This window comes from Stegostoma tigrinum, chromosome 36 (assembly GCF_030684315.1).
Source record: "Stegostoma tigrinum isolate sSteTig4 chromosome 36, sSteTig4.hap1, whole genome shotgun sequence".
Lineage (NCBI taxonomy): Eukaryota > Metazoa > Chordata > Chondrichthyes > Orectolobiformes > Stegostomatidae > Stegostoma > Stegostoma tigrinum.
The window spans coordinates 9745529-9768963 of NC_081389.1; the positions used below are offsets into that span (position 1 = coordinate 9745529).

The window sequence follows — 23435 nt, forward strand, 5'->3', positions numbered from 1 at the left end:
TCCCAATCCCACACACACACACACACACACACACACACTCCCAATCTCCCCCCGCCTTACACAGACACACACACACACTCCCAATCCCCCCCCCCACACACACACACACACACTCCCAATCCCCCCTGCACCACACTCTCCCAATCCCCCCCCACACACAAACACACACTCCCAATCCCCCCTGCACCCCACACTCCCAATCCCCCCCCCCACACACACACACACACACACACACACACACACACACACCCAATCCCCCCTGCACCCCACACTCCCAATCCCCCCCACCACACTATCCCAATCTCCCCCCCCCCCCCACACACACACATTCCCAATCTCTCCCCCCCCTCTCTCACACACACACACACACACACACACACACACACACACACACACACACACACACACACACAATCTCCCCCCCTTACACACACACACACACACACACTCCCAATCTCCCACCCTTACACACACACACACACACACACACACACACACTCCCATTCTCCTCCCCCCACACACACACACACTCCCAATCTCCCACACACACACACACTCCCAATCTCCCACACACACACACACTCCCAATCTCCCACACACACACACCCCCAATCCCCCCTGCACCACACTCTCCCAATCCCCCCCACCACACTCTCCCAATCTCCCCCCCCCCACACACACACACACACACACACACACACACTCCCATTCTCCTCCCCCCCCACACACACACTCCCAATCTCCCCCCCCCACACACACACACACACACACACTCCCAATCTCCCCCCCCACACACACACACACACTCCCAATCTCCCCCCCTTACACACACACACACTCCCAATCCCCCCCCCTTACACACACACACACACACACACTCCCAATCTCCCCCCCTTACACACACACACTCCCAATCTCCCCCCGCCTTACACAGACACACACACACACACACACACACACACTCCCAATCCCCCCCCCACACACACACACACACTCCCAATCCCCCCTGCACCCCACACTCCCAATCCCCCCCACCACACACACACTCACCCCCAATCCCCCCTGCACCACACTCTCCCAATCCCCCCCACCACACTCTCCCAATCCCCCCCCACACACAAACACACACTCCCAATCCCCCCTGCACCCCACACTCCCAATCCCCCCCCACACACACACACACACACACCCAATCCCCCCTGCACCCCACACTCCCAATCCCCCCCACCACACTATCCCAATCTCCCCCCCCCACACACACACACATTCCCAGTCTCTCCCCCCCTCACACACACACACACACAAACACACACACACACACACACACACACACACACACACACACACACACACACCCCATCTCCCCCCCTTACACACACACACACACACACACACACTCCCAATCTCCCCCCCCTTACACACACACACACACACACACTCCCAATCCCCCCCCCCACACACACACACACTCCCAATCTCCCCCCCTTACACACACACTCCCAATCTCCCCCCCTTACACACACACACACACACACACACACACACACACACACACACACACACACACACACACACACACACACACTCACTCACTCACTCACTCACTCACTCACTCACTCACTCACTCCCAATGCCACCCCACACTCCCAAACTCCACCCCTCCCGCATTCCCATTCCCCCATTCTCCCTAATACCTCATCTTCAATCAACCAGCCCTCCATCAACTTCCCTTACCCCACATCCCCAAAATTGCCCCTTCTCATCGACACTCTCCACATCCCAATATCTAACCATCAGCCCCTATCCTCATGCTCCCATACCAAACTCCTCATCCCCACCGCAATCCCCCTCACCCTCACCCTCACCCTCCCAAACATGAGATTTTGGAATGCAGGTTCATGATTCCTTGAAAGTGAAATCACAAATAGACAAGATAACGAAGGCAGTTTGTTACACTTGACTTTACTGGTCAGTGCATTGAGTATAGGAGCTTGGAGGTCATGTTGCAGTTGTACAGGACATTGGTTAGGCCACTTTTGGAATATTACATTCAGTTCTGGTCTCCCTCCTACAGGAAGAATGTTGTGAAAGTTGAAAGGGTTCAGAAAAGATTTACAAGGATGTTGCCAGCCTTGGAGGGTTTGAACTATTGGGAGAAGCTGAATAGGCTGGGGCAATATTCTCTGGAGCATCGGAGGGATATACAATCGTGAAGAGTGTGGATAGGGTGAATAGTCAAGGTCTTTTCCCCAGGGTAGGGGAATCTAAAACTGGAACGCATGGGTTTAAGGTGAGAGGGGGAAAATTTAGAAGGGACCTAGGGCTGGTATAATTACAACATTTAAAAGACATCTGTGTGGGTATTTGAGCGGGAAGGGTTTAGAGGGATATATGCTGGTATATGGGACTAGATTTATTTAGGATATCTGTCGGCATGAATGAGTTAGACTGAAGGGTCTGTTTCCATGCTTATGATTCCAGGGGAAGGTGATGGCTCAGTGATATCTCTGGACTGTTAATCCAGAGACCCAGGTTCAAATCCTGCTGTGGCAAGGTGGTGGATTTCATACCTGGAATTCATAATAAAAAATCTGGAATTAACAATCTAATGATGACTGTGAATCTGTTGCCAATTGTGCTATAAGGTTCAGAGACCGAGACACACAGCACACAAACAGACCCTTTGGTCCAACTCGTCCATGCAGACCAGGTTTCCCAAACTAAAGTCGTCCCATTTGCCCATTCTTGGCCGGGATTCCTCTACATATACCTGTCCAAATGTTACTTAAATAAGTAAAAGGAAGTTAAGTTAGGATTTATTGGAAATTTCACACTTTTTGCAAGGCTTCCAGTGTGGTCGTGGATCGTCATCATGGAGCTTGTGGTAGTGTCCCTCCTGAACCAGAAGGTCAGGGTTAAATCCCATTTGTCCTAAAGAATTTAATCTCTTATTCATTCACAGAATGAGGGCATAGCTGCTGGCCCAGCATTCATTCCTAATTACCCAGATGGCAGTTAAGAGTCAACCACATTGCTGTGGGTCTGGAGTCATGTTAGGCCAGACCATGCAGTGATGCCAGTTTCTTTTCCGGAAAGATATCAATGAATCAGATGGTTTTTCCAACAGTTGACAACAGTTTCATGATTTTTTTTTTCATTCAGTTGAAATTACAAATCATGTTACAGCATGGCTGGGCAGGTTGACGAAAATACCCATAAGCATAGAATCCCTACAGAGCAGGAAGACCCTGTTTGACCCATCCAGTCTGCACCAACCCTCCAAACAGCATACCACCCAGACCCACACCTCCATCCCATGCTCGTAACCCCACAAATGGGGTTTTATAATGGTTAATGCACCTCCCCTGGACACGACAGGAGAATTTTCAGCACGGACAAGCCACCCAACCTCCATGGTCTTTGGACTGGTAGATGAATCCGGATCACCTGGAGGAAACCCGCACAGGCACGAAGAGAATGTGCAAAGTGCACGTGGACAGCCATCCAAGTTTGGAATCGAACCTGGGTCCCTGGCGCTGTGAGGTAGGGACCAACAAGGGCCTGGAGTCCTGAAGAAGGGTAAAATTCACACGTTGACTTCTCTTTTCCTCCAGACGACGACTGGTTTTCTGTGTCCTTCCAGCCTCCTGTTTGTCTACCATCTGCTATTGATTGGGAGGTGGGCACAGAGGATGAGTAGTTAATGCTGATGTGACTGACAGCAAAGTGAGGTTTGGAGGGGACAACGGCCAAACCGGTTAAAGTACTGAAGTACTGCTTATGGCCCGAAACGTTGACTTCCCCGCTCCTCAATGCTATTTGACCTGCTGTGCTTTGGCAACTCCACATGAAGGGTCTAGGCCCGAAACGTCAGCTTTTGTGCTCCTGAGATGCGGCTTGGCCTGCTGTGTTCATCCAGCCTCACACTTTGTTATCCACATTTGTTGACTCTAGTTTCCAGCATCGACCGACCACTGTCTCTCGGCCAGGGGTGCGTGTGGGGGCGGGGCGTGGGTGGGGCGTGGTCTGCACGGACGTACGGGGCGGGGCTTTTGGGGGAGGGGCGTGGTTTGAACTGAAGGGAACGTTTTTGATGTGGGCGGAGTTTGTTGTTGGGCGCGCTTTGAATTGAGAGCCGGGTCAGTGGTGATGACTAGTATCGCTATTTGGCGTGGTATGGATTGGGGCGGGGTTTCTTGATGTGGGCGTTGCTGTCGCAGGGCGTGGTTTGATTTGAGGGCGGGACTGGAACGGTATTGGGGAGCCGTTTGTCTTGGGGGCGGGCGGGCTTTCGTTGCGGGCCGTGCCAGCGCTGCTGGGCGCGGTTAGAGTTGAGGGCGGGGCCAGTGGTAAAGGACGTAATCGCTATTGGGCGCATTTTGGTTTGGGGGCGTGGTCTGCATGTGGGTGGAGCCTTGCGGAGCGAGGTTTGAACAGAGGCGTGTTAATGTGGGCGGGGTCTGAGTGGTTGGGGGAGCGGAGCCAGCGTCGGGCGGGGTTTGAATGGGGGGCGGGGCCTCGTGCCTCGTATGCCCCGCCCCCTCCCCGCCTCCCTTGTCTATAACGGTCTGTTGTCCCCCTCTCTAACGGCCGCCGCTTTTGCTTGAAGTGGGGGCTGAGCGCAGACAGGGATGTTTTCCTGCTCTAGGACCTCGTCGCCGGGCACGGCCACCAGCACGACCACCGCCCCCTGCCAGGAGCGGCAGAATGAGGTGGCGACCTGCGATGTTGCCGAGAAGGACCTGCAAGAGGGCATACAGGAGGGCAAGGAGCAGATTAAAGAGTTGAATGAGCGCTTTGCCAAGTACATCAACAACACTGTGCTGAACCTGCAGCGCAAGAACAAGGAGCTCCTGGCTGAACTCAAGAAGCTGGAGAAAGAGGAGTTCGCGTCAGTGGAGAAGGCTTACCAGAAAGACTACCAGGACTTCCAGGCCAGGGTGGATGAGATCCAGAATGAGCTGGTGCTCCTCAAACTAGAGAAGGACAAGCTCAAGGCCCGGCTGGAGAAGGAGTGCCAGCTGAAGCGGGAATTTGACCGTGACTTTCAGCACTTGAAGAAGAACTACGAGGACGCGTCATCGGGCCTGGAGAAGCTCCAGTGCCAGTACAAGCTGCTGGAGGCCCAGCTGGCTCAGCTCAAGCTGGTGCGCGACCAGGAGCGCATCTACTGGCAGCAGAAGGTGGACAACCTGCAGAACCTGGACCAGACGGAGAACGGCACCCTGGACCTGGAGCAGGCCTTGCGCAACATGCGCCAGGAGTACGACCAGATGGCCCGCCGCAACAAGGAGGAGCTACAGCGCTATCGCCACAAATTTGAGGAGAACTGCGTGCCACTGCAGAAGATCAAGAAGGAGACCGAGGCCTACCGCAACATGGTGACGGACCTGCGGCTGCGGGACGAGATGCACAAGAACCATCTGCAGGAGAAGGAGCGGGAGATCAACCGGATCAAGGAGTACAACAAGTCATTGGAGAAGAAGATCGAGGCGCAGACTGCTGACTTTCAGACTCTGGTGGCGGTAAAGAACGGGCTGGAGCAAGAGCTCTCTGGCTACAAGAGCCTCTTGAATCAAGTGGAGAAGAAAGCAAGGGACTATAACTCTCCGGCTTGTTTAACAGCCCCTCCGCCACCTCCCAAACCCGCTGATGATGTGAACAAGATGTGGTGTTAGTGCTCTTTAAGGACATTCATGGTTACAACATATGAGGCATACTTGTATACACTGATTTTATTTTGAAGTGTGAGAACAATACTTAAAAGATCCTTTAAAGTTGAGACAGCAATCTGAGTATTTTGTTAATAACTGTCAAATCTGTTATCAGGCACAACAATGTTATGCCCTTTTTTTGAAAATTCATCTAACCTTTGCTTTTAGCTATTTATGCTTGGTAAACAGGTGTCACCACTCATGTACAAAAGATTCTAAGAATGTCCGTAATATGGAACATGTTATAAGAACAGATTTGTTTTTGTTCAAAGTACCCCAATTCTACCAGAACTCCAGCAGATGCACCTTTCAGCCACATAGCTTTATATATGAAGTTCATAAGTCCCAATTAACTTTGCTGGTTGCCATTATGTCAAGTTAGTTGGTGTCATTATTTAGGTTTTTTTTCCTGAGAGTATTTGGAACACACAATTTTGTCAATCAGAGGGAAGGCTAAACTGTAATCGTTTGCAACACAGTACCATTTTAGTTTTTCAGGTATCCCTTTCATTCAAACCAGTGTGAGAAAAGTAAAGTTTGATCATTTAATATGTGTAACAAATGCTACCTTTTCATCCTACTTTCATCATTAAACCACATCGTAAACAATATTTTGAGTGATAGTTTGTGATAAGTTCAAAACGTTTGTCAATCACCATATAGAAGTGTTTGACATTAATTCCACACAAAAAACATTTGCTGCACCATTAATACTCCAAAACTAGGTTATTTTCGATGTTTTACACACGTACAATATATTCCTTTCACAGCTTCTTACATTCATGTTTCTGATAGAACCTGCAGTAGGGGCAGAGCACAATACCTGTTTCACACACAAGACTCTTTCAGTTATCAGGGAAGAGGAACTGAGCTACGTTCATGTAATCTTGCTAACGTCCAGAACACCTGCAGAGGTATTGTAACCAAGGTGAAACAATTTCACATACTGTGCACGATGGAGCACCCATTGACAAAGGTAGATGTCAACCTAGGCTTCAGAGCAGCTGCTCGTTGAGCCTATCTGGAGTAGGGTCCAACTCCAACCCAACCCTTCCGACTGAGCTGGGAGTGTCACCCCTCATTAAGAGTGCCATTAAGACCCTGAAATTGCTTCTATTGGCTACATCATTGGGCCAGCCCTGCAGGGGTCTACGCTCATGCAGATATACAATACTTCTGTGAGCTGGGCAACTGCTTTTTTTTCCCCTCCCACTAACATCTAAGCATTAGGATGCAGAAATGTAGGTGAAAGTGCAAAGGATATGGTTCACATTTCATCAACAAGATTATAGGCAGGAATCAAGTTAAAGTTGTTTGTTTTTCCATTGGTAAGCCAATGAAGGTTTTAAAAAGCCTCACTTTTTCCAAAGGCCACTACTACTGATTTTCATATCCATTCATAGCATGTTGGTGTTGCTGACTGGGCCAGCCTTTATTGCCCATTGTAACAGTCTGAATTAAAACTATGTGTATCATTTTGAAATGGAATCAGTAAAAGAATTGTATCAAGTAAAGTTGTTACGCCAGTACTGGAAATGACAAGTGAAAAATGTCGGGGTGGTAAAAGCATATCTTTTAGTATTGAGTGCTGTTTACCTTTAACTCAACTTTTATGTTTCGCAATGCGTATTTCTGTCTGCTTCTTAAGTCCCAAGTATTTCCAATTTTTCCATGTCATTCGGTCAACAGAGAGAGGACAACAATGATTAATAAGAGAATAGGTCAAAAGCTGCAAGTGAATTCATCCATCGTGAAAACTCCTTTCATTTCATCCAAGTTTTCTGCAGCTATGTCCTGCGTTTTATGAAAAATCAATTGGACTACGAATGTGAAAAGAATGAGGAAAGATGAGATTTTGTAAAACGTCTTAGTTAAGAAACAGAGCATCATTGAGGTCTTAGAATGTGAAGCAGTAGAGATGAAATGAAAGAATATTATAACAACTAGTGAAAAGTTTAATTTTGATAATGCGTCAGTGCATTAATTTATTAATGAGCATTTTGCTATTATATCTGGAAGACTATTCCTCGCGTTTATCTTTATTTCTTCTTTATTTCATGAGATGTAGAAGTCATTGGTGAGATCAGTGTAGGGCACCATGGTGGCTTAGTGGTTAGCACTGCTGTCTCATGGCACCAGGGACCCAGGTTCAATTCCTGCCTTGGGTGACTGCATGTGTGGATTTCCTCCCACAGTCCAAAGATGTCTAGGTTAGGTTCTCATGGATTAGCCACGGGAAATACAGGGTTACAGGGATAGGATAGGGGTGTGATTCTGGTGGGATGCGCTTCAGAGAGTCAGCATGGACTTGGGCTGAATGGCTTGTTTCCGCCCTGTAGGGATTCTATGAATTTGTTGCTCACTCCTTCAGCTACGTCACTTACTGAATCATTTCAGAGGGACTGAGGTGGATTTGAGGTTGCGTTTAAAGATTGCAGCTTCGTTCCCTGAATGATGTTTGTGACCCAAGTTTTTACAACAATCGATGTTAGCTTCTTGAAAAACATCACTTTCAATCCAAGATTCACTAATTGAATTTAAATTCCACTAACTGTTGCAGTGGGCTTTGGACCCATGTCCCCAAAACATCAGTCTGGGTCTCTGGATTACTAGTCCAGAAATGATATTAGTATGGCGCCATCTTCCCATAGAAACTCATTTTACTTTAGGATGGAAGGGGTTAGAGTTTGAAGAAATGAGGTTGGATGGGTGCAATGACCTTAGCTATGATTGCTGTTAGGAGAAAGCATGTTCATTTATCTAGAGATAAGAGGAACTGCAGATGCTGGAGAATCCGAGATAACAAGGTGTGGAACTGGAAGAACACAGCAGGCCAAGCAGCATCCGAGGAGCAGGAAAGCTGACGTTTCGGGCCTAGCCCCTTCATCAGAAAATTTCCGACCCTTCATTTATTTGGCATTTTCCAAGTTCTCTCAAGCCTTCCAAAATTGTTTTACAGGCAACAAAATACTTTTGAAGTGTAGTCACTGCCGTATTGTCAGAAGCAAGATAGTCAATCACTTACAATTCAGATGCCCAACAACGCAATGAGCTGTGTTCAAACAATGCTAGTTGAGGGATAAATATTTACCTCAAATACAGTTGGAACTGTTCTTCAAAGTAAAGCCATAGAAATCTTTGATATGCACTTGAAGTTTTCACCTTCCCATCCCATTTTTCATACGGATGCAAGTTCATTATGTACTCAATCCAAATATATGGAGCATTATGCGCAGCTCACTACCTAATCTTTAAACTTCCAGCACACAGCATTGAAGTCAATCTTTTACACCAGACCATAGTTCTACACTTACTGCTCTAATCACATTGTCTGTATGTCACACCCTTTTCTGATTCACACAGCTCTAAGGAACTACAGAAAGGTTGATGATTTGCATGTGATCTTGACTATATTTTTCAGTGCTTCAGGATAATTATAAGAGCATTCTAACAATTGAGTTGTTCTATAGCCACTGCTCTTGTGAAGTGTCAGTGATGAGGAGTGACAGTAGACCAAAGCTCAGCCAAATCCTAACATCTGTCTGCTTTATTACACTAAATGTTGAGTAAACAGCCTCAAAATCTCCCCTCCCGCTACCGCATCCCAAAACTAGCCCAGCTCGTCCCCACCTCACTAACCTGATCTTCCTCTCACCTATCCTGTCCTCCCAGCTCAAGTCCCACCCCCATCTCCTACCTACTAACCTCATTCCACCCCCTTGGACTGACCTATCTCCTCCCTACCTCCCCACCTACACTCACTTTTACTGGCTCCATCCCCGGCTCTTTGACTGGTCTGTCTCCTGTCCACCTATCTTCTCCTCTATCCATCTTCTATTTGCCTCCCCCTCTCTCCCTATTTATTTCAGAAACCCCTTCCCCTCCCCCATTTCTGAAGAATGGTCTCGGCCCAAAACGTCAGCCTTTCTGCTCCTCTGATGCTGCTTGGCCAGCTGTGTTCTTCCAGCTCTACACTTTGTTGTCTCACCTTCGTATTATTTTTCAGGATTTTGCTTATATACATTCAAAGTATGTAGACATCATTGTGTAGTCTCACCATTTCCTGTCCATCCCGAGTTGTCCTTTGAGAAGGTTCTGGTGTGCTGTCTACTTGAAATGCTTCAGTCTGGATGGGGTAGGGACACTTGAAATGCAGTTAGGAAGGAAATTCCAGGATTTTGCCCCAGAGACACTGAAGATATGGTGGTGTGGTTTGAGTGAGATGGAGCACAGCTTTTGTAACTTGATCGGAGCTCCATGGTAGCCATTCCTTCCTGAAGACTTGCACCTACAAAACAACCTCACTTGGGGCCTCAGCTTCCGTTATGGGAAGTACAGTTCTAGATGGTAGAAGTTGTGGCTTTGGAAAGTGCCATCTAAAAAGTGTTGGTGAGTTGCAGTGCCTCTAGTAGATGGTACACACTGCTGGCACTTTGATTCACTGGTGGAGGGAATGGATGTGATGCCAATCAATCAGGCTGCTTTGTCCAGGATGGTGTCACGTTTCTTGAGTGTTGTTGGAGCTGCCCCGATCCAGGCAAGTAGGGAGTATTCCATCACCCTCCTGATTTGTGCCTGAGGATGGTGGATAGGCTTTGGGGAGTCAGGATGTGATTTTCTCATCACAGAATTTCCAGCTTCTTGACCTGTTCTTGTAATCACAATATTTTGAAGCTTACTAAAAGTTTTCCAACGATGTTCAATTCATGGACTGGGGCTTGATGTATGTTGCTTTTTAGTTGCCATTGAATTAAGGATGTCTAATCTTTGAAAATGGAGGCAGGTCATTTGGCAAAACTGGTGACTGAATTCAATGATGTGAGAATCAGGATGTCTTTAAAAAATGAAATACCTCTCTCCAAACATCTCGCAGGATATTTCACCAAGATCTAATCAAAATAAGAATACAAAACCAAGGAAATCCTAGGAAAGACCATAAAATGTAGGAACTGAAGTAGGTCATTTGGCCCGTCCAGGCTCCTATTCCGCTCAGGGGGACCATGGATAATCTGCTAACCCTCACTCCACCTTCCTGCCTTAACCCCATAACCCTTGATTTCCCTTAAAATCTGTCTATCTCATCCTTGAATATGCTTAATGGCCCAGCCTTGACAGCCTTCCTACGGTAAAGAATTCCACGCATGGAATGAAGAAAGCTTCTCTTTATCTTAAATGGGGAACTCCTTATGCTGAGATTGTGTTGTCTGGTTCTAGAAACCCCCACAAGGGGAAACAACATCTGCGTCTACCTTGTCAGGGCCCCTAAGAATCATATATGTTTCAATAAGATTGCCTCTCATTCTTCTAAGCTCCCAACGAGCACAGCCCCAACCTACTTAACCCCTGTCATAAGAAAATCCTTCCATGCCCAGGATTAACTTGGTGAACCTTCTCTGACTGCTTCCAATGCCAGTATATATTTCCTTAGAAAAGGGAACCAAAACTGTTCACAGTACCCAGGTGTGGTTTAAGTGGTGCCTTGTATAGTTTTTGCAAAGCCTCTGCATTTTATACTTCATTACCATTGAGATAAAGGACATCATTCCATTTGCCTTCCCTGTTGCCTTTTATTTCACAGGTAACAGAGTATAAAAATAGTGAAAGGTGGCTAAAAATGGATTTGTAGCTGGAGATGGATGGGGGAAGCTAGGAGTGGGAAGAGAAATCAAGCGCGTCAGGCCTGGAAATTGTGATGCAGACAGTGTGGAACTAATAGCTCAGTTTGGAGCAAACTGGGACACTGAGGTTGAAAACTCTTCGATTCAGTGGCCGATGTGGGATGAGGAATAAGGTTGAGCAGGGGTGGGCTATTCAATAAGATCATGGCTAATCTGGTTGTAACCTCAACTTCACATTCTCGCTTACTGCCATTAGCGTTTCATCCCTCTTGCTCAACCAAGAATCTGTCTACCTCTGCTGTAAAAAATATTCAAGGACTCCACTTACATCATGTTTTCAGGAAGAGAGTTCCAAAGCTTCATGATCTTCCTGAGAGAAAATATGTTACCCCTCCTCAGTTTTATTGGAAGTAAATTAAGAAATGTAGAGCAATGGTGGGTAAATGGGCTACAAATTAAACCTTAGATCATTTGGCCTGTCTAATTCGGTGCTTCAAAATGAGGTGACTTTTACTGTGAGGCTTTTTTCTACAGGTGACACGTGTTTTTGACACCCAGTTTAAATAGCTTCAACGTCTGATTCATTTATGGGTAGATGCCTGAGTAATGGATTGAACTGATGAAATGAACTCCCATCTTTCATATCGATCGGACAATGTAACAATAATGCCAAACTTGCTATTGTTAGTGGTTACTAAATGAGGTATGCATTCTCTCACCGATGGGCAATACGGTGGCTCAGTGGTTAGCAATATTGCCTCACAGCACCAGGGACCCAGGCTTGTGGGTGGAGTTGGCACATTCTCCCCGTGTCTGCGTGGGTTTCCTCTGGGTGCTCCGGTTTCCTCCCACAGTCCAAAGATGTGCAGGTTAGGGTGGATTGGCCGTGCTAAATTGCCCCATAGTGTCCAAGGATGTGCAGACTAGGTGGATTGCCTGTGGTTATTATGGGGATAGGATGTAGGGGTTGTACTGGCTGTGAGGTTCTTTGGAAGGACAGCACACACTGGATTGGCGGAGTGGCCTGTATCTGCACTGTAGTGATTCTGTGATGTGCTTAGAGCTGATTTTACGTGTTCTCTCTTGTAGGATGAAGTGGGAGCCCCTGGAATTGTCATTGGTGTTTCTGTGGATGGGAAAGAAGTTTGGTCGGAAGGTTTGTATTGCCTCACTTGTGACCAACATGGTTAGATGTTTCCAGTGAAGAGGTGAGAATCATTGTGAATGAAAAAACACACTGTGGAAAGCATAAAGAAACTACTGTATTCATTTTGTGGTTACAAGTTTGCCTGACATCCTCTTTATATGTATCATTATTAGCTAAATAACGCTACTTAGAATCCTTTATTAAAGAAAGAGCTTGCATTTTTACAATACTTTTCACAGCACAAGTATCTCACAGGCAATGAGTTGCTTCTGTAATGAGGAGAAATCCAGCGGCCATTTTGATCGCCATTAGCAGCAAAATGACAAAAGAGCAGCTTTCCATTTCCATTTATATTGGAAAAGGAACTAACGTATACCAGGATAGATGAGCGTTCCACTGCTCTGCTTTCAACTGTGAGATGGGAAATCCTTGACGGTTGCATGGTGCAAATTGAAATAACTCCACAGAGGCTGGTATCCCACGTCACTCTTTATTTACATGTGGAGAGCCCTTAACACTGATCCAGCTCCCACAGAGTCAGCTCTCTGAGTAAACAGGATGTCTGGCACTCCTGTTTTTATCTTCACCCATGGGTCCCTGATTGCGCCGTGGCTCAGTAGTTAGCACCGCTGCCTCACAGCGCCAGGAACCCATATGACGGTCTCCGTGGAGTTTGCACATTCTCCCTGTGCCCACGTGGGTTTCCTCCGGGTGCTCTGATTTCCCTCACAGTCCAAAGATATTCAGGGTAGGTGCAGTCAACAGTTGCTGGAAATACTCAGCAGGTCTGGCAGCATCCGTGACGAAAAAAAATTAGAGTCAACATTTCAGGTCCGGTGACCCTGCCTCAGAACTGCAGTCAACACAGTATGGAGCTGGAGGAAGGCAGCATCAGAGGAGCAGGAAAGTTGCTGTTTCGGGTTTACACCCATCATCAGGACTCCAGCAAGTTAGGTAGGTTGGCTATGCTAAATTGTCCATAGAGGCCCGTGACATGCAGGTTAGGTGGATTGGCCGTGGGAAACGCAGGGTTACAGGGATAGGGTGGAGGGGTGGATCTGGGTGAGATGCTCTTTGGAGGGTCAGTGTGCACTTGATGGGCTGAAGGGCCTGCTTCCACTCTCTAGGGATTCTACGATTGGACCAGACTAACAGCCCCACTCGGGGGACTTTTATATTCTAAGAGGTCCACTTGGCTGACCTTATTACAATCACTACAGTGATGTCACTAGCTTTGTAATTCAGAGGTGCAAGCATTGCCCTCGGGACAGAGGATGGTGCTAATGGAAATTCCACCAAAAAATCTGGAGTTTAAAGCTCACCTGATGGTGACTGACAACTGTCATCGGTTGATGTAAAACCTCATCTGGTCCACTAATGTCTTTCAGTGAAAGAAATCTGCCAGCCTACTTTGGCCTACATGTGATTCCAGATTGTCAGCAATGTGCTCGACTCTTAGCTGTCCTCAAAATGGCTTATTAAGTGCCCCATTAGAAATGGGCAACAAGCGCTGGCCTTGTCCACATGCCATGGAAGAATAATATTAGCCTAAGAGGCCAGGCTTCTACAGTGCGATTCATCAGTAAGTTTCATGATTACAATTCAGTAGAAGCGACATAATTCCAAATCAAGATGGTGTACAACTTGTAAGGGTAGTAATGTTCCCATGCATCTAGTACCCTTGTCCTTGTAGTTGTTAGATGTTGCAGGTTTCAAAGGTGCCACTGGTGAAGGTTGGTCACTTGCTGCATGGTATCTTGTCGACAGGGCACACTGTTGCTACTCTGCATTGGTGGTGGAGGGAGTGAATATTTAAGGTGGTAGAAATGTATCGTTGGCAGCAGTGAATCTTTTGAGTGTTATTAGATTCAGGCAAGTGGGGAGAACACTCCTAATCTGTGCCTTGTAGATGGTGTACAGGCTGGGGACAACATAATAAACAGGAATCAGAGTAGGCCATTTGGGCCCTCAAACCTGTCCCACTGCTCACTAAGATGGTGTCTTCCTGAGGCCTCAACACATGTTTCTTGTCAGTTCAACATAGCCATCAACTCCCTAATCTTTTAAAAATCTGTGTATTTCCACTTTAAATACTTGTAGTGATCTAGCCTCCCCCAACTCTGACAACCCTGACATTTGCTACCTTCTGGGAGAAGAAATTCCTTTGCATCTCAGTTTTAAATGAGTGTTCCTTAACCTGTAAGTGGGTTCCCATGTCCCAGATTTCACATGCACAATCTGTCTATCCGCTTTCTCTTTTTCTCTCTCTCCAACTCTCTCTAGCTCTATCTCTCTATCTCTCTCTCTGACTCTCTGTTTCTATCTCTCTGCCTCTCTACATATCTCCCTCCCCCTCTCTCTAGCTGTCTCTTCACGTCATCTATCCTGTCAAGCTTCTTCAGGATTTTGATTGTTTCAACTATATGCATTCTTCCAAACCCTAGTGAATAGAGGCCTAGTCTAGTTACCTTTTCTTGGTAATTCAGCCCTTCATCCCTGGAATCAGATTAAGATATCTCTCTTAATTGCCCCCCAATGTCAGTTCATTGTTTATCAATTCCTTTATTAAATACAGGGCCCAAAACTGTACATGATACTCCAGTTATGGTTCCTATTTGTGATTTATTATCCTTGTATTCCTTATTGCTTCCACATTGCATCTATTGCACCTCTGTTGCTTATTATCTGATACTTTCCTCTATTAACAACGATACTCCATCTCCTCTTCTTTTTTGCCTACTCTTCCAGAATATTGTGTTCCCAATCTTGGTCACCCTGCACCACCTCTTCGTAATAGCTATCATGTATAGGGAGCTATCAAAGGACTTACTCTCAGCAGAATTCCCACCTGGTCCTCCTTCTGTGGCCTCCGTAGTTATATGGCTGGTCCAGTTCAGTTTCTTATTAATGGTAACTGAATCCCTCCAGGGAGGTTATCGTGGGGGATTCAGTGATCAAGTGGAGATAATTAGATTCTCTCCCGTTGGAGGCAGTCATCAACTAGTATTTGTGTGACTCAAATGCTGTTTGCCACTTGCCAGACCAAGGCTAGACGCTGTCAGGACTTTTGACCCGCACTGTTACTGAAGAAGCTCTTTCGTTTGTTGTTCTGACTTTCTTCAAGGCCTGGGATATGCCGATGTGGAAAACCGGGTGTTGTGTAATCCAGAAACAGTCATGCGGATTGCTAGTATCAGCAAATCCCTTACCACGACTGCTGTTGCCAAGCTCTGGGAAGCGGGAAAGCTGGATTTCGATGCCCCAGTCCAGAAATATGTTCCAGAATTTCCAGAAAAGGAATATGAAAGAGAGAAAGTAAGAACTTTATTGAAACATTGTCTCTGTTGTAACCATCCAAACCAGTAAATGTATGAGGGGAGCTCCGCATCGCAGTGTCACCTATACCTTTAGCAGGAAGCTGACTGAGAGATACAGCACGCAGTGTGAAGTGCCCCTTAATCTGGGCTCTTTTCCTTTCATTTGTCAGCCAGGCTGGGTAACCCTAACCCCTCTATCTGCTATTTGTTTGAACAATCAGAAGATGATAGCGAGCAGCTTCCCACATTGCTCTGTGTGATACTACAACTCTGGGATCTGTGATGCTGAATAAAATGATGGGAATAATTCCTTCACCTCAATGCAACGGGATGTGATCCAGCTCCTGATCAGTTAGAAGTTGCACAAACAAGCAAATGAGTTAGGAGCACCAATAGACCATTTGGCTCCTTGAGTTTTCGCTGCCATTTAATAAGATCTGCCCATGGCCTCAACACCACTTTCCCACCTTAGGGCATCCTGAGAATGCAAAAATTTTTACCAATTCATAGTAGTGCGTAACTTGGGCAAATCAGCCCTGACTAAGGTACACTCCCACCATGATTTGGATTTATGTCATTATTTCATGGCTGCAGGCCTTTCCAAATTGTTTCGCAGTAATGAATTACTATTGAACAGTCATCGTTGTCATATTATGGAAGAGTTTACAGCCAGTTTGCACGCTGCAAAATCGCACCAACTGCAGTGAAGTCCCTCTTTCCTCCAGTTGTTTTAGTATCATTAGGGAGCATTCACACCCATTGCTCAACCATAGTGAGTCTCCAGGTGGGACTACACCTGGACAGGAAATGTTGCTGGTGTAGGGGTCAGTGCCACAAACTCCTTCCTGGGATGGTGCTTTTCTGTGGCAATCTGAAGGTGTAGTTCTTCACATGTCTGTGCTCCATGTGCACACGCTGCTTCCAGTTATTGAAGTCAGTCTGGCAATATATGTAAGGTGAGAGCAGAAAGATTTTAAAAAGACGAGAGGCCAATTTTTTTTTAACACAGAGTGTGGTTCGCGTGTGAACTTTCAGAGGAAGTAGTAGATGAGGCTACAGGTACAATGTTTAAAAGACCTTTAGATAAGTACATGAATAGGAAAGGTTTGGAGGGATATGGGCCAAGTGCAGGCAATTGAGACTAGTTTAGTTTGGGATTATGGTCGGCATGGACTGGTTGGACCAAAGGGCCTGTTTCCATGCTGTTTGACTCTATGAAATGGTACCTCACTTGCGCATAATAGAATACTCTTCTGGATGAGGATGACTTACCCTTAGGAAGTTTGACACCACCCAAGACAAATCAGCCCATCTAACCCACTCTGTCCGTCCTGCGATGCAACAGCAGAGATTACAGAGATAACACAATGTGGAGCTGGATGAACACAGCAGGCCAAGCAGCATCAGAGGAGCAGGAAAGCTGACGTTTCGGGTATGGGCCCTTCTTTAGAAAGAAGAGATTAAAGAGATCAAAAGCAGAGATTACATACTGGCCAATGCAGATAAGAATACAGAAATCTGAAGCTTTTCATAGAGCCCTTAGGGTGGAAAGGCCATGTCGACTTTAACTAAAACAACTGCCCGTACCCAGTTGTCCGATGTGTCCGTTACTCCTGTGCTTGCATTGACTTCTGTTAGCTCCCACTTCAGGAATTTACATTTGGATTTCACACCCTTGTTTTTGAGCTTCTTATTCCTTCCCATTTCTGAAATCTCCTCCAGTTCCACAACCCTCCAAGATCTCTAAGCTCCTCTAAATCTGGTCTGTCATGCATTTTTTAATTTTAGTTGCTTGTCCGCCAGCAGTCGGGACTGGTCACTGAGCTCTGTAAACTTCTACAGGTCTTTGATCTTTAAGAGGTTTCCTCAAACTGTCCTCTGTAATGAAGCTTTCAGTTACTTGCCCAGGGATTTCGTCAGGTCCCTCAGTGTCGGATTCTGTTTGTTATGGACCAGACCAGACCAGACCCTCTGAAAATATTTTAAGAGGGTATTCTAGATCCTAACGTTTTTCTTATTTTAAAGACAAATGTGAAGTGCCTGTTCCCGATGCAATGTGACTGGTCAAACTACTCAATGTTAAGCAAAGCATAATTTATTTAAACACTGTACTTAAAATACAACCAAAGAAAGAGGAAGTTAGAATAACATAACTCTATTGGAAAACTTAACAGAATAATAGAAACAGAAACTATTACTTGGAGAAATAAATAGCGACCTCTTGAAAAATGTTCATATCACAGAGGAGGCGATGCTGGCCGTCTTATAATGCATAAATGTGGATAAATCCCCAGGACCTGATCAGGTGTACCTTAGAACTCTATGGGAAGCTAGTGAAGTGATTGCTGGGCCCCTTGCTGAGATACTTGCATCATCAATAACCACAGGTGAGGTGCCGGAAGACTGGACGTTGGCTAATGTGACGCCACTATCTAAGAAAGGTGGTAAGGAAAAGTCAAGGAATTATAGACGGGTGAGCCTGACATGGGTGGTGGGCAAGTTGTTGGAGGAGATCCTGACGGACAGAATTTAGATGTATTTGGAAAGGCACGGACTGACAAAGGGATGGTCAACATGACTTTGTGTGTGGGAAATCGTGTCTCACTGATTTAAGTGAGTTTTTTGAAGAAGTAACAAAGAGGATTGATGAAGGCAAAGTGGTGGACGTGATCTACATGGACTGCAGTAAGGCAGTTGACAACGTTCTGCATTGAAGACTGGTTAGCAAGGTTACATCTCGTGAGCAAACTATTTGGATATGACTTGCTCGAAGGTAGAAGATGGAGGACAGCAGTGGAGGGTTGCTTTTTAGACTGGAGGCCTGTGACCAGCGGTGTGCCACAAGGATCGGTGCTGGGTCCACTGCTTTTTGTCATTTGTGTAAATATTTTAGATGTGAACATAGGTGCGATGATCGGTAAATTTGCACATGACACCAAAATTGGAAGTGTGGAGTACAACAGGACCTTGATCTGATGGACCAATGAATCAAGGAGTGGCAGATGGAGTTTAATTTAGATAAATGTGAGGTGCTGCATTTTGGAAAGGCACATCAGGGCAGGACTTATACACTTAATGGTAAGGTTCTGGGGAGTGTTGTTGAACAAAGAGACCTTGAAGAGTAGGTTCATATATCCTTGAAAGTAGAGTCGCAGGTAGACGGGATAGTGAAGAAGGTGTTTTGTATGCTGACCATTATTGGTCAGTGCATTGATTCATACGTTTTGTGATAGTTTGTGGATTGGAGGTGTATGACTGTTGGCACAGAGCTGGGAGGTCTTGTTGTGGATATTGGTTAGGCTACTTTTGGAATACTGCATTCAGTTTTGGTCTTCCTGCTGTAGGAAGGATGTTGTGAAATTTGAAAGAGTTTAGAAAAGATTTACAAGGATGTTCCCAGGGTTGGAGGGTTTGAGCTACAGGGCAAGGCTGAATAGGCTGGGGCTATTTTCCTTGGAACATCGGAGGCTGAGGAGTGACCTTATAGAGGTTGACAAAAGGCTTAGATAGGATAGAGGAGTTCAAAACTAGACGGCACAGGTTTAAGGTGAGAGGGGAAAGATTTAAAAGGGATCTAAGGGGCAACATTTTCACATAGAGGGTGGTGCATTTATGGAACAAGCTGCCAGAGGAAGTGGTGGAGGCTGGTACAATTACAACATTTGGAAGGCTGGATGGGTACATGAATCAGAAGGATTTAGAGGGATATGGGCCAAATGCTGGCAAATGGGACTAGATTAATTTAGGATACCTGGTAGACATGGGCGAGTTGGACCAGGCTGTATAGCTCTATGACTGTACTAGCTGTTCCAGTATAGTGACATCACATAAACACACCCCTTGGCAAAAATTCTCACATGCACTTCTCGATTCCAGGAGGAAAAAGCATCAAGAGAAAATTTGGAGAGTAGCGGCCAGGAGACATTCACTGAAGCTTCTAACTCAGTTGAGATCCTAACAGCTTCTGCTTAAAGCTGAATGTAACAATGCAGATGTCCTGATCTGTGAGAACTGGCCACATTCATTCAGGCTGTTTTTTAAAAGAAAATAGCCTCCCAAGCTATTTACTGTAGTGGTTCTGGGAGAGCGCTCAGCGCCTCTGCCTTACAATCTCTCTTCAAAAAATAAAACAGGATAAAATAACTTCCTAAAGCCACACCATCAACAACATGAAGCACCTTGGGACACTGTACCATATTCAGGATTGAAACATAGAAAGTAGGAGCAGGAGTAAGCCATTTGGCTCTTCGATCATGATGATCATGACTGATCTTCTGTCTCAATACCGTATTCCCACTTTCTCCTCATACCTAAAAGTGTATCAGCCTCTGAATATATTCAGTGACTTGGTCTCTTCTTGTAGAAAATTCCAAACGTTCACCACCCTTTGGGTGAAGAAATTTTTCCTCATCTCAGACCTGTATGGTCTACCCCAAATACTGAGACCGCACCCCCCAAGCCCGGTTCAAGACTCCCCAACCAGAGAAAGCATCCTCCCTACATCTACTCTGTCCAGCCCTGATATAATGTTATACACTTTGATCAGATGCCCTCCCATCTTTTTAAATTCTAGGCCCAAGTTGAACCAATCTCTCCCACAGGACAGACCTATCATCCCAGGTATCAGTCTAGTGAACTTGCACTTTGCGCTCCCTCTATGGCAAGTATGTTAGAGACAATAGACAATAGGTGCAGGAGTAGGCCATTCGGCCCTTCGAGCCAGCACCACCATTCATTATCCTGTTCCTGCCTTATCCCCTTAACCCTTGATTCCACAATCTTTAAGAAGTCTATCCATCTTTTTCTTGAAAGTATCCAGAGACTTGGCCTCCACTGCCTTCTGGGACAGAGCATTCTTACTATATTGGAACAGCTAATACAGTCATAGAGCTATACAGCATGGTCTAACTCGTCCACGTTTACCATGTATCCTAAATTAATCTAGTCCCATTTGCCATGTTCCTTCTTAGGGAGACCAAAACTGCACACAACACTCCAGATGTAGTCTTACCAAGACCTATGTAACAGCAGTAAGCTTTCCCTATTTCTGAACTCTTATCCTCTTGCAATGAAAGCCAGTATAGCACTTGCCTTCCTAATTGCTTTCTGCACCTGCATGTCTGCTTTCATTAACTGGTGTGCAAGGTTTACATATCTCTGTGCACATCCACACTTCCCAATGTTGTGGTTGGTTGGCTCGCTGAGCTAGTTCGATGTTCTGCAGATGTTCCATTACCCTGCTGGGTGACATCATCAGTGCAGCCTCCGATGAAGCGCTGTTGTGTTTTCCTGCCTGTTATTTAAACTCTGGGGTCCATTGAGTTGGATTACCTCACATCACGCTACCTTACATCAGGAACACACCTGAACTGACCACAAGACTCCTACAACCGCTGGGCATCAGAGTAGCACACAAACACACATCAACCCTACGTCAACTGCTCACCCAGACCAAAGACCCGCTACCCACAGTGGACAGGACCAATGTCATATACAAGATTCCCCACAAAGACTGCGGCAAACATTACATTGGACAAACAGGAAGAAAATTAGCCATAAGATACACCAACATCAACCAGCAACAAAAAGACACGACCAATATTCACTCATCTCCATCCACATGGATAAGGAAAGCCACCAGTTTGATTGGGAACAACATAGGATCCTGGGATAGGCCAAACAGAGTCAAGCACGGGAATTCCTAGAGGCCTGGTTCTCCACACTCAACAAACACATAGAGCTAGATCCGATATACATTCCATTGTGAGAGAAAACCAGACGTGAGGTAACCCAGCTCAACTGACCCCTGAGTTTAAATAACAGGCGAGAAAACACAACGGCGCTTCATTGGAGGCTGCGCTGATGATGTCACCCAGCAGGGTAATGGAACGTCTGCGGAGCAATGAACCAGCTCGGCGAGCCAACCAACCACAACCCGAGCTACAAATCTACTCTAAAACCTTAGACGCTTCCCAATATATCACTATTTATATAATACTCGTCCCTTTGTTTTGTTACAAAGGTGTCATTCACGTAGCGTATCCATAGTTTTGGTTGGGTTAGGAGAAGGGCCATGCTTTAAAGTCTGTGCATCACATTTCAGCTATTAGTCCAGAAGTAGGTGATCCATGGGTGTCCTGTTGATCTATTTATAGCTGAAACGGTGATGCAGAGACTTGAAAGCATGGCCCTTCTGCTAATCCAACCAAAATTATGGATATGATATGTCGACGACACCTTTGTAATTATTAAATGGACCAAACTAGAGGTGACACAAGAACCAATAAACACTCTCACCGGGATCAGATTCACCAGGGAAGAGGAAAAGAACACACAGCTCCCATTCCTGGACGTCATGTTGGAATGCAGGACCAACAGGGACTTCCTAACAAAGGCTTATAACTTTACATTTTGCCACACTGTACTGCACCTGCCACATGTTTGCCCACTTAGTCAACTTGTCTAAATCACCTTGAAGCCTCCTTGCAGAGGACTTCCTTCTGTTTCTATTTCTTGTAATTCTATGACATAATGGGGCTCGTCTTTGATACAGTAGAGGGAAAGACATGCATTTCTGTAGCACCATTTGCACAAATGGGACATCCCAAAGTGATTCTTTTGTAATGTAGGAAACATGGACAACCACTTTTTACACAGTAAGCTCCCACAAATAGAAATAAGATAATGAACAGATAATGCATACTTCGGTTAAGATCATGAAGGGATCGATATTTACCTTTTCTTCTAAATAGTGACCTTTGACATCACCCACGGCCTTAATTAACATCTCCTCTGAAAGACAGTACTCCTGGCCATGCAGCACTACCTTACCGCTGAAGTATCAACCTCGATTTTGTGCTCAAGCATTTGGTGTGGAACTTGAAGCCACAGTCTCTGACTCAGGTGAGAGTGCTGTCAACTGAGCCAGAAATGATATTTATTAGCCCCCTGAAACCTGCATTAGAAGAGGCAATGTCACATGTAGTCTCATGGTGAAGTGATGTTGAAGATCAGCAATAATTAGATCACCATGTGCAAATGTAATTCAATCTGTGCAGCACAGAGTGAGAGTCTGGAAGGCTGTGTTGCCCTACTGGTGCCAGAGTTTTATACATCAACTCCGAGCTGGAGAGGAACATGCAGTGAGACGAGGAAGGTCCAGTCCTTGTAGTTCCTGTAAGTAGCCACGATATATGCAGGTTCTGGTACAGTTAATCCAAAGAGCCAGACACCAAATTAAGAAGCAGAACTTCAAGGAAGATAATCTGGATTATTACCTGAGCCATGAGGGAATTGGTATAGGGTTAATAAGATCAGAGAAACAAATGCATGACTGGTATGGGAGAAACAGGTTCTGCTAGGGAACAGGTACCAATACAGGTGAAAGTGGAAGCTGTAGAATTGTGGACAGTCTACGCCTCACCCAGGCTGGGAGCCTTGTAACAAGCACCTTAAGTGGGGAAGTGGAGAGGGCTTTCACCAAAATAGCAGTTCAAGGAGTCAAATTTGGGAAACTGTAGGTAGACCAAAGAATAGAGACAAGACGAGAGAGAAAGGTCATAATATGGGAAGTGATTGTGACAGGAAGGCATAGTGAATTCATTTCTAAGTAAATCAACAGATGAAGTTAGGAGTTACA

General features: G+C 45.8%; 2 protein-coding genes across 3 annotated transcripts in view; both read left to right on the forward strand.

The window, feature by feature from the left end:
- Positions 1-23435, forward strand: part of lactb (lactamase, beta) — a 168545-nt gene that overhangs the window by 124101 nt on the left and 21009 nt on the right. Inside the window, exons 1-3 of one of the 2 annotated variants that reach the window (XM_059640112.1) lie at positions 3232-3543; positions 12422-12488; positions 15604-15794. In XM_059640112.1, coding sequence (XP_059496095.1) covers positions 3433-3543; positions 12422-12488; positions 15604-15794 — 369 coding nt within the window. In that variant the 5' untranslated portion in view covers positions 3232-3432. Of the gene's footprint in view, positions 1-3231; positions 3544-12421; positions 12489-15603; positions 15795-23435 lie in introns of those variants that run through there. The other variant, XM_048520941.2, reaches the window with a different exon arrangement.
- Positions 4490-6323, forward strand: LOC125446928 (vimentin-like). Its single transcript, XM_048520942.2, has one exon. It carries the CDS (start codon positions 4632-4634, stop codon positions 5676-5678), a length of 1047 nt encoding a protein of 348 aa, XP_048376899.1. The 5' UTR covers positions 4490-4631; the 3' UTR covers positions 5679-6323.